The sequence below is a fragment of the Centroberyx gerrardi genome, chromosome 12 (assembly GCF_048128805.1).
Source record: "Centroberyx gerrardi isolate f3 chromosome 12, fCenGer3.hap1.cur.20231027, whole genome shotgun sequence".
NCBI classification, from domain to species: domain Eukaryota; kingdom Metazoa; phylum Chordata; class Actinopteri; order Beryciformes; family Berycidae; genus Centroberyx; species Centroberyx gerrardi.
In genome coordinates, this window is record NC_136008.1 from 14,062,140 (window position 1) to 14,079,425 (window position 17,286).

The window sequence follows — 17,286 nt, forward strand, 5'->3', positions numbered from 1 at the left end:
TTGTGTTGAAGTGAGTATGGTGAGAGCCAAGCTAAAGGAGGATGGGTCGGGGTGAGGGGGGGGGGTTTGGGGAAAAGGGGCGGGTGGGGTCGGAGTAGTGGGATTTCCAGTCCCATAGGTGAGAGGCCTGAGCAGTCAGGAGCAGCTCAGTCTGAGTCTGAGCTCCAGCGGGTCTGGAGTGGATCTGGAGCTGGTTTGTCAGCGGGCGCTCCTCTCGTCTCGTAGAGATCCAACACACAGACTGGCGCCGTCGAGCAAGTCAGGTTTGGAGGCCCTTGCATACAATAATTCACACACACACCTCTGCCTATTTGCGCTCCAATGGGGTGCTCTCTCTCTCTTCTTTGTCGTTTAGTGTCAATTTTGTTTCACTTTTGTTTTTTCATTCATAGAAAAGGAGAGAAAAGTGTAGTTCCTTAAGGTCTTTAGTAGAGTAGGTAAGAGGGCTGTTATATCGAAGTCTCCCACAGCTGAAGAGAGAATAAGAGAAAAAGAAAAGAGAAAAGGAATGGGGAATAAGAGACAGAGCAGAAAACCAAAGAGAAGACATGTTTACAGTTTAGTCTATATTCACTGTACATTTCTTTCTTTCTTTGTGATGCTATTATGATCTCCATTAGCAAATGTTTCAGTGCCCTCTAATGTCCCTGGTGTGGTCTTTTAAAGGCGTGTGTGATATATTCCAGCTGACTGTGACTCACCCTGGCGCTCTGCCTGTTGGCTTTCCTCTGGTCGTCGGGGAGAGGGGGCATGGGGTAGGGGTATCTCCGGCTGGACGCAATCGACCCTGTAGAGGAAGTGGGAGACTTGGCGGGGGATAGCGTCCTAGGGGAGACAGGAAGCGACATTACTCAACTATTGCTTCTTCTCTCCTAGCTGGTATAGGATTAAGTTGGACAAAGACACAGATGGATTGATCAGGATAGATTCAGGAAGATAAGCTGATGCGAGATCTGTGACTTTGGGCAACATCCTCCTTGAGTCACTGAGTTTTCACCTTCCTACAGAGAGAGGTTGCTCTTAAAAGATCTTACTGTAATTCACCAAAAGCACAGACACAAACAGATCTCAAATTTGTGTTGAAAACATAAAGACTCATGACAAGTAGCTCAGCTTTTAGGGGCAACCTCTGCATCAAGTACACAGTTCACAGCACTGGTCTGGGCAGAGTCATGTTTCCTGCCACTCACATGCTTCGCCCTGGGACAGCATCATTGTTTTTCATCATCAGGTAGAGCCACACCAAGGGCCAGAATGTGTCACCCTTAGCGACTATGAAACACATGCTGCTGAGGGTGACTTCTACTGTCCGCTGAGCCGTCAGAATGAGCCGGTGTGAAGTCTGAAGGGTTTGATCGATGTGTGTGTTGAATGAGGAATGCTGGAAGTAGTGAGTATGATGAGGTGAGTGGGACAGCAGACCAGACCGGAGCTGGGTAAGAACAACAGACTCAGAGAAACAGAGGGAGAGGTCCTGTCCAGTGAAGCAGCGCCCCCTAGGCTGTATGCACCAGTACTGCATGTTGAGCTGAAATAACTTGGACTGGTTATAATAATAGAAAGAATTAAACTATTTCGGCCTTTCGATAGATATTGTTGCAGGAGGTGGCAGGGAAGTGTTCCTGGACACGACTAAGGTCTATAGATTTCTGATTGATTGTGTTGAATTTGCATAAATGAATAAACAATTGGTGAACTGACATGGGACCAGAATGTGCCCATGAGCTTCCTCATTGTTGCCAAGGAAACTATATTGTTTGTCTTTGATGTGATTATCTATAGACCTTGGACCAGATCAGAGCGGTGGCCTAAATCTGATCACAGCAGTACACAGCGATGATGTCACAACAGAGCACAGAAAGTCGTCTCAGTAATGACATCACACCGACACAAAGGCAAGTGAGGTCACTGGGAGCAAGCCAGGGCCGACACACATAAACACTTACAGACAGAACGACACTGAACATGCAGAGGTAACAAGAGGCTGTGTGGAAGAAGCAAAGGAGGGAATAAGGAAAAATTATGAATAAAATGACTGCATTAGAATTTTAACATTGTAACACAGGCGTTTTTTCATCAATACTACAGAGCAGAAGGATTTACTGGAAAAAATGACAAAATATCGGCAAAGTAAAATGCAGCTGCTTCAAAGGAAAATGAGTATCTACTCTGACAACAAATAGGAAGAATGACAGATAAAATAGGATATATTATAATGTAAAGCAAATATACTTCTTTTTTTTAAATCCCTCATAGGAGCTCCAAGACACAACATGCCAACTGTTTATTACAGCACTGAGATGTAACTTTAAACCATCGGCAGAAAAAATGCCAGAATGGAGCAACTTCTTACTTTCTTTGACCAAACCATAAATCAAATCAAAGGTGAGAGGGTTTTTAGACAAGCGTGTGGGGTACAGGACATAATCTGAGGTAATACCTAAGGTAAGGTCCTTGAGTGTTTCTATTCACATCTTCTACCCATTTAGTTACATCATAATACTCTGTTTTGAAGCGAGGGGTTAAATACCTGTGGGAGGAGGGGAGGGGGAGGGGGGGGGGTGATGGACACAACACAAGGAGGGGAGAAGAGAGAAGAAGAAGGAAGGAAGGAAGAGAAATGAAAAAGGACAGAAAATTTCAAGAATTAAGCCAGTGGAGGAAGAGAGGAGGAGGAAATATTTTAGGAAAGCAGAGCAGAGCAAAGACATTCTGAACAGACACCAAGATGCAATTGAGAAAATGACAAGATGGTGGACAGACCTGTGTGGTTTTTAGATGAAAACAGCACCATGAAAATCACGACAACTGTGTTGTGCGTTACAGGCTCAGTTGCATATTGGTTACATGTCACGTCATTCCAAGCAGTTAGGTTCTTGCCACTCAGTCAGTCTCATGCTTGCAATGAGAACAGGTGTGCGCTGCAGACTACTTCATATGCCAAGACCTTAAAACCCACAAACAAACAAACCGACACGCCAGGCTGGGAGGCAGCCAATGCACACTGTGCTGTGTTCATTCACAGTCACCAGGCATATGCAAATGCTCAACGTTATTTGTTCACAGGCTCAGAGAAAAATCAAATGGATATTTTCTGCTTTTGGGGGTACAACATAGCCTCGCAAGCCTGGCGAGTCTCAAGATACTGTGATCACACTGTGTCTTGCAGTGTGATCAATTCTCCAGACTCGTCTGGCTGCAACATACTCTGTATGACTGATACAGAATCTGAGAAAGGAAACTCTTCCTGTACATCAATTTTACATCATTTGTTGACTTCCAGAGCTGTGCGAGTTTTGTTCCAACTATGCCAAGCCTTTAAACGAACATGATATGACTATTTAAGACCAGGGCTTCCTCTGATCAGTATATCCCATCTGCAGTGTTAGAGGACCTCAGTTTGACCGGCTTGCCTCAGGGAACTTACTCTGTGGAGTTAGAGCGAGCACGGAACTTCTTTCCTTTCAGTTTCTTACGATTACCACTCAGATTTCCTTGGGAGAAACAGAACAAAAAAAAACACATTTACCAGAAAGTCATAGTATATAGAGTATATTTGTCTGGGGGTTGATTGTTTATATGGTATTGAACGTGTATGAGTAGGAATTTGTGCATTACCTTGCCATGAGTTGCTCCTTGGTCGACCATTTTCACAGATGTCAGAGATGTGTTTGGCATCTGGGATTCTCTCACTCCATGAGTGGGACAGGCCATTAGATCTACACACACGCACACATCCACACACGCACACACACACACGTATACAATATATATATATATATATATATATACATATATATGACAGCCAACTATAAGCAGCAAAAAGGTGTTACCGTCAGTAAAATATCATCCTTCCTGGTGTTATAAATCATTACAAATCATAAATTATGGTTGTCGTTATCCAACAGACTTGAGGCAGTTCTGCTCCTGTTGTAGACATGAAGACGAGGGGAAGGCTCAGGTAAATGGGAGGAGTTGATGGAGACGCCATGGCAACAGAATGAGCAGTGACACAATACCATGACAACCGGATGATGACATGACAAATGGAACACTTTTGAGGAACACCAAAACTTCACATAAAGAATAAGAAACTCAAAGAGACCCATTTAACAAAGTATAATATGTGCATAACGCATGCATATGAACACACACTGAGTTCGTCTGTACCTGTGACACAGAGAAGGCATTGGGTGCAGAGTGCGCTGAAAGAGAATGGTGACAAACCCACACAGCAGTACAATATATGGTCAAAAGCCATTGGTGAGGCTCATGCACACACACACACGCGCACACACACACACACACACACACAGTGGCAGATGAATGGGTGAGAATGAGATGGCACACCTGAAGCCGAACAGTGAGATGTTCTGAGATATGGATGGGATTGAGGGAGTGAAGGACAGGGTGTAAATCTGCAGGTGTGACAGGCAGGCTGACCTCTTCTTGGAGCTGCAGCCGGAGTTGGTGCTAACGCCAGGGGGCATGTCGCTGTAGAAGGAGTCTGCGTCCCCAGGCTTCGTCACATAGTCGCCTGGGGGCATTTGTCTGGAAACATAGGAGAAAAACACTCTTAGATAGGACTGGCAAATAATCATTCAAGGAAAAATCCACCTTCAGATATCAATTTATGATGTTGAAGTGTTGTAATTTACTTTTTTGGCATAGCCACTTTCCTTCAACCTGCCTCTACTTTTACCAAAGCCTAACATTTATTGTTGATGTTTTAGATGGCTGATGCTTTTTTTTCCTATGAAAACTGCATTGTAGCTGCACTGAAAATATCTTGACATGATGTCACATTTTCTACATTTGGCCAGTTATCTGCAGGAATAATAAAAATTTACCAACAACCAACAAAATGGGCCCAGAAATGCAAGCCACATTGCCAAACAACTGTTTTTCAACAGTGTTAAAGTGTGACTTAGGGTGGAAAGATTGAAGGTACTGTCATGTAGTAATGCATCAAAACCAACAGAAATACAATATAAAAAAAACGTTAAAGTCAGCAAACCGGCAGAATCTTCGATGAACCTCAGACTCAACATAGCGTCTCTGCCTGTAGCTCCTGCAAAGAGGAGTAAGAGCATCCTCATTAGAGTCCATCAATAATATGACTTCTGTCAAATGTGTCACATAATATTAAGCCCAACACATCGAGGCCTCAGGGACACTCACTTGTAGCACCAGGCTGTAACGGCCAATATGAGAGCAAGGAAGAGGATGGAGCCTGCGATGGCCCCGATGATGATGTTGGTGCTGGTGATACCTGAGGCAGAGGAAGAGAGAGGAGGAGAGGAAGAGAGGGGAAGGAGGGCAAATGTATGTTAATTGCATGTGTTTTTCTTGTTTCCAGAATAATGTGGACACAAAGGGATACACGAGGCACACAACACTGCAGCAGAACACAAAAAACACAGTACATGTAGGAGGGAAAGACTAAAAGGAGAACAAAGGGGAGCAAACTGAGAACAACCAAACTACTAGCTGTTTGGGCTACGCTTCAGCACTACTGTGGGGGGAACTTACGTGTGCAGTGGGTCCCCACTCATGACAACACAATCATTGATACGGTTCATCCTATAACTCAACAATGGTCAAAACTAACCAACAGAGGTGAGCTGAAATTGGGGTGAGAGAGGAGGAGGACCAGGAAATGACATCAAAGACAGGACAAACACAATGAAGAGGAACTAAAATCTGACCTCAAGTCACTCCGTCAAAGACATGAGCCTGTCGACAAAGAATGAGTGTGAAAATAATGACAAACGAAAAGAATGACATGCATGGTTCAGTGAATACAAATGCAGCTGACTTTAATGAGCAGACGTGACTCCAACACAAAGGCTAAAGAGAGGTGCAATGAGCAATCAGTAAAGAAAACAAAAGCTTGGTGTATTCAACATAGTATTCAGGATCATTGTGAATGGGAGTGGAGATGATTAATTGGGTGGATAGAGAAGAGAGGTACAGATATATATTCGGAGAGTGCAGAGAAGAATACATGGACAGGAAGGTAAAGAGAAGCAGAAAATGGATGTGAAATGGAGAAAAGTATGGACCAGTAGGGATATAAAGTAGGGACAGTGGTAGCAGCCGTACCTGAAACAGAGGCAGTGGGTCCCACCACGAGATAGCTGAGAGGAGACGTGGAGTTACAGTCCTCTCCTGCCCAGCCCAGGTGACACACACACTTCAGCTCATTACTGCACACCTACAACATGCAAAGAAAAACCCAGAATAGTCAAATATGTAAACTGAAATTTTCTGCAATGTTTGATTGTCCTGCAACTGGAAGGTGTCAGGTTTGAGCCCCAGAGACACCTGAACCTCTTGAACCTCTACCTGATGTCTGTAAGTGTGTATATACTGTATGTGCTGTATGTGTGTGTGTGTATGTGTGTGTGCTGTATGTGTGTACCCCATGTCCAGAGCAGATGGTCTTGTCGGTGGTCCCGGGGCAGGTGCTGAAGTTGAACTGCTGGATGGGGAGACACTTGTGATTGAAACAGATTCGGTCCGTCCCGCACGCCGTCCCGTCCTCGACGTAGCCCAGGTCGCTGTCTCCATCAATCAGCACATGACCGCCGCTGCCACCGCAAACAAAGCCGAGTCAGTCACACAGCACTTGACATGGAAAAGACTGCGTTGAATTGACCTAAACGTAACCTATGTACGACTGGTGACACTAGGATGAAAAGTCACTGTGCATATGTGTTGTAATTTACTTTTTTGGTGTACCCACTTTCCCTCAGTCTGCCTTGGCTACTTCTACTTAAGTTAGTGATTTCCAATATTTCCCAGAATGGCTTTCGACAGAGAACAGGTGTGAACATGTTGTATTTAGCTGTGGGTTATACAATAGGTGGAGAGAGCAATAGTGATGATAGTGATACCGATGGCAACAGCAAGAGAGCGAGTTTTTCCAGTTGAGAAAAAGTGAGATTCCGGGGCCTTACTCAAAACACAACATGTCTTGTGACTGCATTGCATTATGGTCTATTGAGACTACTGTCTGTGGAATTTTTTTTTATCTCTGCTGCTTCTGTGATGGATTTCTCCCTGTACGATGGATGAACAAAAAATGGAAAGAAGCCCTTGCTCTTTGTTTCTGAGGGACTGGGGGGAATTTTCCACTTTCAAACTTCATTGTAGCCACGCTGGAAATATACCAACATGATGTCACATCGTCTACGTTTGGCCAGTTACCCACAGGAATAAGAAAAATACAACAAAATTGGCCCAGAGATGCAAGGTACATCACAAATAGCTGTGTTTTTTTAACAGCGTTAAAGTGTTTCAGGGTGGATTTTTTTATTAGGTCTGTCGCTAAATTTGAGGCTGTGTGTGTACCTGCAGTCCAGAGAAACGCTGTGCTGGGCTACAGTGAAAGTGGTCAGCACTCCCTGTAGTTCACCCAGGCGCGGGGCAGGCGAGATGTTGGAGCACAGCAGGTACCCACAATGCACATCCCTGAAACACAAAGGGTATAACCAAAGTTCATTAGGGAAGAAGACTCCATAATAACAAAATAAGATGAAAGAACTGCACAGGTTCCAGTCAGGCAGGAGGACAGGCTTACTGTTTGTTACACTGGATCCAGGTGTCCTTGTCCTTCCCACAGTTGCCCTTCTCTGTTCCCTCGATGTTGAGCTTCTCATAACAGAACTTGTCAGCCGCCATCGACTCTGAGGGAGACATGACACAGCCAACATTAAGATCTGCAGTGCCGACAGTTAGTCTCTATCAACTGCATTTAATTCTGGGAGATCTGTTATTGCACTGGTGAATGTGGTCTAACGAATAAATCTTTCCATTTTTGTTAATATGAAAATGGATTTGTACACAGGAATATTACACTTACTCTCTCCCCAAATGTACTTGCACTGTCTGTCTTTGGTTTTGCACCTTCCGTTGAAGCAGCGGCCCTGTAGAAAGAAGTATGGAGACTCACATAAAAAGTTTCAAACACAGGCATCTGTGCAGCGCTGAAGGCTTTTTTTTTAAAAGTCTAGAATACTGTAAGAGTTAATAATCAAACATCTCACCTGGTCTTTTTCACAGGTGTAGCCGTCCATCTTGTGTACATTTGGTGGACACTACAAAAAATAGTCATGTAATAGGAGAGAAACTCAGCAATGCTTTGATGTGTGCGTCATACAGATACTGTGAGATTCTGATAAATATTAGTGTACAGTGCAGGTTGCCAAGAAAGAACCGTGTGATGGAAGGTCACGCTCACCTGGCTAGAGTTGCCTGTGCAGTTTTCGGGGATATCACAGTCATTCACTGCCTCCCTGCACACAACTCCCATGAACTCCATCTACAACAACAAACAACACAGACCGTGAGTGTTTGCAATTAGTGTTTTTTGTGTCACGGGATGGAAGGCGTAGCGGACTGCTCTGTACCTGGCAGCTGTTGCAGCACAGTCCATTGCTGCACTTGGAGCCCTGGGTCAGCGTGCACTTCTTGCAGCAGTTCTCCCCCTCTCGTGCACACTCCTAGAAGACAGACAGACAGACACAACCTGCTCAAGCCCTTCCTAATCGTCCTCTTTGTCTGAGGAAGTGGGTGTTTACTGAATGATTTGATAAGGGTCGTTTCTGTATTCATGCAACATATTTTTTTTGTCATATCAGAGGTGGGAACTCGAGTTTAATTGCTTGAGACTTGACTTGATGCATGAAGAGAAGACTTGACTTGAGTTGTTCTGGTGACTTGGGACTTGAGTTTGACTTGTACTTTGATGACTTGAAAAGGTTTTTAAAGTCTTGACAAAAGATCTTGTGTTTTGTGTAAATGAGTTGGATTGAAAGTTATGAGATTTGTTCCACCAGACGACTGAATTTAAATTCTGTTTTCTGAATTTGTATGGAATGATTGAATTTACTGAAGTTGAAACTGATTATAGAAATCAAACTCATGATGCTCTTACCAAGTTTTTATCCTATTAAAGGTCCTAGATATTTAGTTTTCTTTAAGATATTACCGTAAATTGATACTGGACTCTTGATTTGTTCTGACTTGACTTGGTGTTCTACATTTAGACTTGAGACTTGACTTGAGACTTGTGCCTCACTGACTGACTTGGGACTCAAGCTTGGTCACACCTCTGTGTCATATAAACTGCCACATGAGTGTTATAAATTTCAACAGAGGTCTCTCTCTATAAACCTTGTATAATCACTGTATGTACAGCTCCCTAATTTCCGTAATTATAATGAAATTATTGCTGATTAGACAAAGTCTGACACAGCAGGTGGTTTTGTTGTTGGGTAATTGGCCTATCACATTGACCTTGGATGAATATTGAGTTAACCCTTTAGATTACATCTCGCTAATTTGATCCATCCAATCTAATCTACTCACCGCTGGGCTCCCACAGTCACACTCCTCTCCTGGCTCCACGAAGCCATTGCCGCATTCTGGAGGGTCCAACAGCTGGAGAAAAAGGCAAAACTAATATAATTAACATACTTTTCAAGCTACTGAAGAGACATTACCAGGTGTATGTGAGTGCGGGAGTGAGTGTGTGTATGTGTGTGTGTGTGTGTGTATGTGTGTGTGTGTGTGTGCGCGCCAACGCACCTTCAGGGGTTTGTTGAACAAACAGGCTCCTCCCCCACTGTTGAGGAAGTTGTGGTACTCCTCCACGTTGCAGTCTGAGAATCTCTTGGGCAGGTAGAAGCTGTTCAACACAACCACAGCATTATGCAGCTTCCCTACAGCACAGCCAGCATCCCCAGACATGTACTACTGGGAGAGGGAAGGCTTACTCACAAAGAATTTACACCACAAACAACTTAGCAGCTGATGTGGAAGAAATAATACCGTTTTCAGCATGACATAAGAGCCCATCATATATACTTATTTACAATTAGTTGCACACGCAAATTCACTTCCTCATGCCCTCACACTGAATTAAACATTCTTTTTTTACTTGATGATGGTTATAGTCAGTACTAGAGACAACAACATGGCAGGTTTGGCATACATAATGGACGTGCATTTCTCCTTAATATCATGGGAGACATCATACCAAAAAATATTTCAAGTTTTATCACAGATTTACCATACTCACAGTTCAGAGGAGCTCCTTACTATAAGATCGGGACAGATGTATGTAGCTAAGATTGTGAGGTGAGTATGGCGATATGTGTAGGGTGTGAATGGAGTCTAAGATGAATTTAGGAATTTATGAATTTATGAATTCTTCGTCCTGGAATGAATCTGAATATTGTGGATGATGCACATTGGGACAGTTATTGCATTATCAATTGGTACTGTATCCCTAATATCAATTTTGCAATTACATTCTAGATGTACAGAACAGAAATCAAGCTCTACTGTTCGCATCTGCAACTCTCAACTCAAGGTCCCAAAGCTATTTCTTCAGTTCACCTATAAAATAAGGGTAAAGTCCCACTTGATGAAACATTTACCTGGAAACCATTCAACATCTGGAGCCTACAGTATTTGGAAGTGCTGAGCAAATGTCTTTTAATCCTCTTTAAATCAAATGTCTTGTGGCGATTCTGATGTTTTTCATGACATTGTCCCAAACCCCACGTTGCCCCCCTTATCCCAGCAATCACAGCAGCAATTTAGGCATTATTATCTTCTGCTGCACCATCAGCCCTAATGCTGATTATACTGCGAACATATGTCTGACTAGAGTGGCTCTGTTATCAGGGCCGGCACAAGAGACAATGCAATAACAGGCAGACTCACTGAGAGCGCTGCTGCAGAGAGTGAAGGGCTGTGAGAGTCTTTATTAGCCTATAAAATGAGACTGAGTGTGTATCAGCCTGCTGTGTTACAGAGATGACGGTTTGATGAGGAATCTATAATGATGCTTTAATGACGGATGAAGCACACTACAATATTCCAGGTAGATTTCCTGAGCTTAGCGGGTGCAAAGTTGTCCCAGCTGAATATTCAGTTCTGTGGGATTTACACGCCACTTTTCTAAATTTCTGTCAGGGCTAAATCTTGTCAAAATGTTGTAATGTTCATCCCCTTTTAAACAGTAATAAGGAGGAGTGAAATAAAGGTGAAATGTGCTTGGATGATTCACTGGTCACCAGAAAATATATACAATCTTCAGATTCAACCATGTGGACCAACATTGTTCTCCAGCAATGACAAAGAGTTGTCATTTCACAGTACAAAAGATCACTCTGGGCAAAATATGTATTCCAAAAGGCTAAAAACATTGGATGTGCTGTATTTATTTAGTTCTGTTTCTTATTCAAATTCCTGAGATCAGACAAATACTGAGTTTTCTAATATTAAACATTAGCCCTTTAAAACACATATTTTGCCCTGGTGTGGTCATGGCAATGTCCAATCTCCCATGAGAACAAAACAACAGGAAATAAATAAACATAATAAAACCAGAAAATCTAAAGAACAACTTCAAAATCCTAACTTGACCTTCATGCATGCTAAAACAATAAGTTGTGCATCTCTCGTCTCGGAGGACTGTGCCATCCGCCAAGTTCATATTAGGTGTAGTTAGGATTTAGGATGCCCATAAAAAGCCAACATACACACACACATGCACATATGTACAAACACAAACATACATACAAACAGACAGACAGACACACACACACTCACACAGTAAGCAGCTAAACCCTGTGAAAAAAAATCTGAAAGTAGTTTAGTCAGGTTTATCAGACATGCAGGTGCTGAGAGGAAAAGAAAAGTCCATCAATGGGCATGACAGAGGTTTGCTCATTGAATACAAGTGTCTGAAATACCATTGACTTTATTTTAGGTCAGGGCCATTCACAGGGGACAGGGTCGTAAGGGCGTAGAGGGTCATCTGACCATGTGACCACATGACCTCATGGCAGTGTTGCTATGGTAACCCAAATTAGAGCAGGATCTGGACGGGGTGTGTTAGGGGAGCGTACTGCTGTTACGGGAAATGAGGTAGACAAATATTTGGCTAAGATGAGAATGACATTGCAGACTGTATCAATCGGTTAGAGATGGAGGAAGACATGATGAGACGACCTGATTTTCAAACGGCAGGAGGGAGAGGAACCCTCCTATTGATAATCACAATAATCAAATCAGTGCAATTTTCTTGGTTAAAGTTGATCAGCAGGTGACATCAGCCCAAAACTAAATAATATACTTAAAGTACATGTGAAAGTATACAAAATGATTATGAAAAATACAGCCGGTGCATTAAAAAAAAGACATCAGACTGTATTTGTTCATATCATTTGAATAAAAAAGAGAAGCTAGGGTGGGACACTGGGCCACAGAGGCTGTAATGCTATTGGATGAAATAGGAAAGGTTGTGATGACTGACAACCCTTCCGAGGCAGCCAGTTGGGTCAAGCCGCACGAGCAGCGTTCTAGCCAAGCTTCTGCTCACCTGCTGTCCCATTTGGGATTGAGGGGAAACGCAAGAGGTATTTAAGAACAGGGGGTAAACACACACACACACACTCTCACAGAGCCTTACAGACACACACACACACAGTCACATCCCTATGCTCACAGTGGCACAATGCCAAGCAAGCTTGTATATAGATGTGTACACACAAACACATTTTAAGACAAACATTGCCATGATTTCTGCATGAAACTGAAAACACAGAACATAACCAGAGCCTGATTTATCGCCTATCTTAACAAGCAAATTGCAACAGATTACATAAGACATTACTGCTGAGAGAAGCCCAATGAAGTTATATAAACAAGTCAATATCATATAGGAAACAAAACTCAACTGACATCTAGTGGTGAATATCCAAACTACAATAACGCTCCAGTGCTGGATTTTTGATGCCAGCAGTATATTCACATAGACGGATGAATTGAGACTCACATAACCCATTGCAACTTAAGATTTAGGGATACTCTATTTATAAAGATAAAAAAAAATGGCAGCAACTTTAAACTGATTCAAACTACATTGAAAAACATTGTGGTTCTGTTAGTCCTTCTATTAAGAACCTTGCCAATCAATTTATAAACACAAACACTTTCCCCACTCCAAAGTTTTGAGATGGCAGGATCACCTTTTTGTTCATGCTTGAATTAAGGACTCAACTGTTAAAGTTTAACCACCTTTACGTCATACATTTTCATTTAAAATTAAAAATGCAAATAAATGCTAGAGTGGACAAAAGTACAACCAGTTTTTCAGGGATTTGGCCTTAGAGCTAAAGGCGATGTTATAATACCAAGATGGTGACAACCTCTTATATACTGGTACTAGTCTGCATTCTCAAATAAATCTAAGTATTTGATTGTTTTGAGTAGCAGTGATTGAAAAAACTTTGACGACCCACACTGCACAAAGAGGGAAATCTGGGATGCCAGCATCTGTGGGAGATGAGTTATGATTCACTTCGTTTAATGTACTTTAAAAGGAACTTACCCAACATCATCCATGATACAGCCTGACCAACGATCATCACACTTGCACTCGCCTAGAGAAAAACACATCGGAAATGTTTCCACTGGGAGCACAGGAGGCAAAGGTATAAATGTACTGTATGTGAGAGAGTAAGACATAAAGGATCCATCAAGGTTTAATTGTACCATTGAGGATCCTCTTCTTGTCAGAGAAGATGCCAATATTCTGTCCAAGAGACTGGGCAAGGGTTATGGCCATCTCATCTGTTTTTCCATACTGAGGGAGGGAGGGAGGGAGAGAGAGAGAGAGAGAGAGAGAGAGAGAGAGAGAGAGAGAGAGGAAGAGGGAGAGACAGAGAATAGAATAGAATAAACAGAGAATAAACAGGAAAACAGAAGAGAAACAGAAGATTAGCCTGGTTAGATGCACAAAAAATGCAACTCTTGCTTTAGTTTAGGTTATTTGCACATACAAAATAGTAAATACAGAAGACACAAGACAATACATTTACAGATTGTGCAGGTGAGATAAAAAAGTGGAATAACAGAAACTAAAAAAAAACAGTATAACAAAAATAAAAACATATCATTGAAAAGAGGAAAAATAAATGATGATCTTCCTTATCCAAAAATGAAATCAAGGAGAGAGCTGAGAGTGTGGTTGTATGTGTGTGAGTAGGGAAGACATTAAGCAGACAGGTCCTCAGTCTATAATTGAAATTGTTGAGAGAAGAGGATTCATTGGCAATATGGATGTAGCTATTCCACAGCCTGGATCCTCTATATCTAATGGAGAACTGACAGTAAGCAGTTCGGAAACTGGGAAAAGTAAGTGTCATAATCTGCATGAAAATACAGACACACAACCCAGAGATGCAATGACTTGTCCGAGGTCAGTTTTACACATTTTTCATCCCTTGCTTCAGTTAAATTGGAGGAATAACTGATCCCTGATCATTAACTTACCTCATTGACTCCCCCTCCTTTAGTCAGCGAGCAAACTCCCCCCATATAGGAAGCTCCGCCCCAACTGCTATGGAAACGATTCCCTCTGATAAGGAGAGAAAGTTTTATTTTTAATAAAAAGGTAATAACTACCCGGTACACAAGAAAATCCTTCTGAACATTCAGACTTACGAGAAGAGGTGAACTGAGTCGCATTTCTCCTTGATGAAGTCTCTTCGGTATTTCATGAACTCCCTCAGGGTCACCATGGGGTCGTCGTCGATGTTGAACCTGTTGTCCGCTGCCCACGTTTCCATGGCAACTAGCACAATGCGAGTGTTTAGCTGTTCCTTGAAGATCTGGAAGATCAAAATTAGTTCAATATGAGTCATAGATAAGTGAACTAACTAAATCTGTTTACCAAGGGATAGAGCTTCAAATTCAAAGACTGACAGTGCCAAAATACCTGAGTGACATTAAAACTGACTGGTTTTCATATTCATTCATCAACAACTCCAGCTGCTCATTATAACAGCTCCAGTCTAATGATCTCTCACTACGATCCTCCCATCAGACAGCAGCACATTACAGAGGGCCAGACAGAGTCAACAAGGGTAACAGTCTCCTGAAGGGCGTCATGGGGACAAATTGGACAGCGAATGATAATGTTTGTTTTGATAAGATGGAAATCTATTAGGGCTCCTGGCTAGACAAACACAAGAGAGAAAAGGGCAAGAGCAAAGTCTCTTTGTTTAGCCTGAGCCAATAGTCTCAAGACAAAGATGGGCAGACAGACCAGGAGAGGGAGGGATCAGTGATATGGGCATAACTGTGGCATTTCCTAGGAAACTTTTTACTCACCATAATATCTTAAGATATCATATTTGCATTCATTGTGAAATATCTATTTATTTATATGCACCATTATTTCTGGGCAACTGCAGTAACATTTACCACGCCCTATGTCATTGTAAATAAAGCCTCAGTGCCTTGGCTGCATGGCACAGACTAGAGGAAGAGGCAGATGCACTCCTACATGGAGATCAATGAGTACTTCCAAATAGCAGCCGTTTCATATGATCACTCATTTTCAAGGGCATGGAAACAGGCATGACCCCTTTCCTGTTTCACCAGCCTATCAGCTTACAGAAGTGACCCTGTTGCAGATCAGATTTCAGCAGCCCAGCAGACAGGGGAGGCTGCAGATGATGAAAGATTGAAAAATCTGCCTTGGCCCTGGTGGCATTCCACTGCCGCTTCAGTTCTCCTCTCCCTGAAAACTCATCACTGGCTAGTTAATGGCTGCTCACAGCATATTATGGGCCAGGACAGGTTTTAAGTGGAGAGAGTGAGATTGGTTAAATGAGAAATCAGTGCAATGTGTGCTGAAGTCCAATACCTGGGAGTGCTTGTGGTAAGCTTTCCAAGAAGAGGATCAATACAATTCTTACCATGTCAGCCATATTGACCACTGACTTAGCATAGTTATTCGTCTGCCCAACGGAAAGCCGATGCTTCTTATACTGGAGAGAGACAGAGAGAGAGAGAGAGAGAGAGAGAGAGAGAGAGAGAGAGAGAGAGAGAGAGAGAGAGAGAGAGAGAGAGAGAGAGGAGAGGGAGGGAGGGAAGAAATAGAGACAAATGTAAGAGCCATAATTTAGAAGAAAGGAATTTTCAACAATTTAAATGTAGAAATGTATAAAATAAGGAAATGCATATTTAACATATTTAATGAAACACAGGAAAGGTTTTTGGGCAAATCTGATGCACAACAGCGCCCAATAGGTTTCCTCAGGATTGTTGGTTTGATCATATACTGTAGGAGCATCTTGTTTCTGAATAGATTTTGCTGAGAGTGCTGCCCATCTACATTGCTGGAAAAAATAGGGCTGCTTCTTAGGCAAGTAAATTTGGGGGCAGCAGGATGGCCTAGTTGTTGGTGATTTGACTGAAGTCATCCGCAACCAGGTTTGATCCCCAGTGTGGCCATAACTGTCCAAGTATCCTTGAGAGAGGTACTTAACCCTCACCCCAGGGGCGCTGCAACCTGGCAGACCCTGCACCCCATCCACAAGATGAAAACATTTTTCCCCTTTGGGTGATCAATCAAGTATATCAAAATAAAAATATGAAATAGTCGAGGTAGTATGCAGCCTAGTGGAGCTTTTGGAGATAGACACGGACTTGAGTCCTGTCTGAAAACTCGACAGAGCCTCCTGATCATTAGGCCTTTTCAATAAGCTGGGTTTTAAAATGGTTTAGTAGGCAAGATCTTCTCAGACATCAGTATACTTAAAACAACAGGTGTTATACTAACTTCTGCATTTGAGTGAACAGACACAGGGAAAATAAAATACAGGAAGTAGTAGGTTAAAATCTTTTCATAATGCTGAACTAAAACTAATAAATCACAGAACACAACAGCAACATGTTGCCTAGTGTGCAATGGCATGTGGGATTCAGTATGGTACAAAATTAGTTGTTGAAATTTCTATAATGTTTGTAGTCTACTTATGCAGTGAGCATGAGTTTTGGTAAGATAAACAAAATGTATGGAAAAAGCAGACAACATGTATGGGAAAAAAAGTTTACAACTATCAATTCTAATGCAAACTAAACTGTTCTCTGCTCTGGGGATTCATTGACAATTTAAAAAAAAGGTTATTGCCTGAAAAGAACAAGGAACCTATTTGCCTGGAGAAAGCTCAACAGGATATTTCAAAGGATTTTCAAACTGAACCATTGGATGTTTTGTAGTCTTCACTTTTGGAAACCATCAGACTTAATTTTATTCAGAACTGTTTTACAGTTGTTCCATTTGCAGACCATTTTATTTATTCTATACTGTTTTTATTATTTCTACATTTTAATGTTTGCACTTTCACTGAGGAACCACGTCACAGTCAGTTTTCTGTGCCATGCAATGAAATAGACAAATTTTCTAAAGCTAAA

The 17,286-nt window shown here is 42.2% G+C and overlaps 1 protein-coding gene across 1 annotated transcript in view; it reads right to left on the reverse strand.

Moving 5' to 3' along the window:
• Positions 1-217: 217 nt before the first annotated feature.
• The window catches only part of adam22 (ADAM metallopeptidase domain 22), a 53,987-nt gene continuing 36,918 nt past the window's right edge, over positions 218-17,286 (reverse strand). The window contains exons 10-32 of the mRNA XM_078286939.1: positions 15,786-15,857; positions 14,527-14,693; positions 14,356-14,440; positions 13,576-13,666; positions 13,412-13,463; positions 9,595-9,694; positions 9,376-9,447; positions 8,415-8,507; positions 8,246-8,326; positions 8,052-8,102; positions 7,868-7,931; positions 7,586-7,691; positions 7,357-7,476; positions 6,425-6,593; positions 6,106-6,217; positions 5,182-5,272; positions 5,045-5,071; positions 4,351-4,551; positions 3,619-3,719; positions 3,428-3,494; positions 2,441-2,530; positions 702-825; positions 218-470 (exon numbers count right to left, since the gene is read on the reverse strand). Of these exons, the coding sequence (XP_078143065.1) occupies positions 450-470; positions 702-825; positions 2,441-2,530; positions 3,428-3,494; positions 3,619-3,719; positions 4,351-4,551; positions 5,045-5,071; positions 5,182-5,272; positions 6,106-6,217; positions 6,425-6,593; positions 7,357-7,476; positions 7,586-7,691; positions 7,868-7,931; positions 8,052-8,102; positions 8,246-8,326; positions 8,415-8,507; positions 9,376-9,447; positions 9,595-9,694; positions 13,412-13,463; positions 13,576-13,666; positions 14,356-14,440; positions 14,527-14,693; positions 15,786-15,857 (2,157 nt within the window). The 3' untranslated portion in view covers positions 218-449. The remainder of the gene's footprint in view (positions 471-701; positions 826-2,440; positions 2,531-3,427; positions 3,495-3,618; positions 3,720-4,350; positions 4,552-5,044; positions 5,072-5,181; positions 5,273-6,105; positions 6,218-6,424; positions 6,594-7,356; positions 7,477-7,585; positions 7,692-7,867; positions 7,932-8,051; positions 8,103-8,245; positions 8,327-8,414; positions 8,508-9,375; positions 9,448-9,594; positions 9,695-13,411; positions 13,464-13,575; positions 13,667-14,355; positions 14,441-14,526; positions 14,694-15,785; positions 15,858-17,286) is intronic.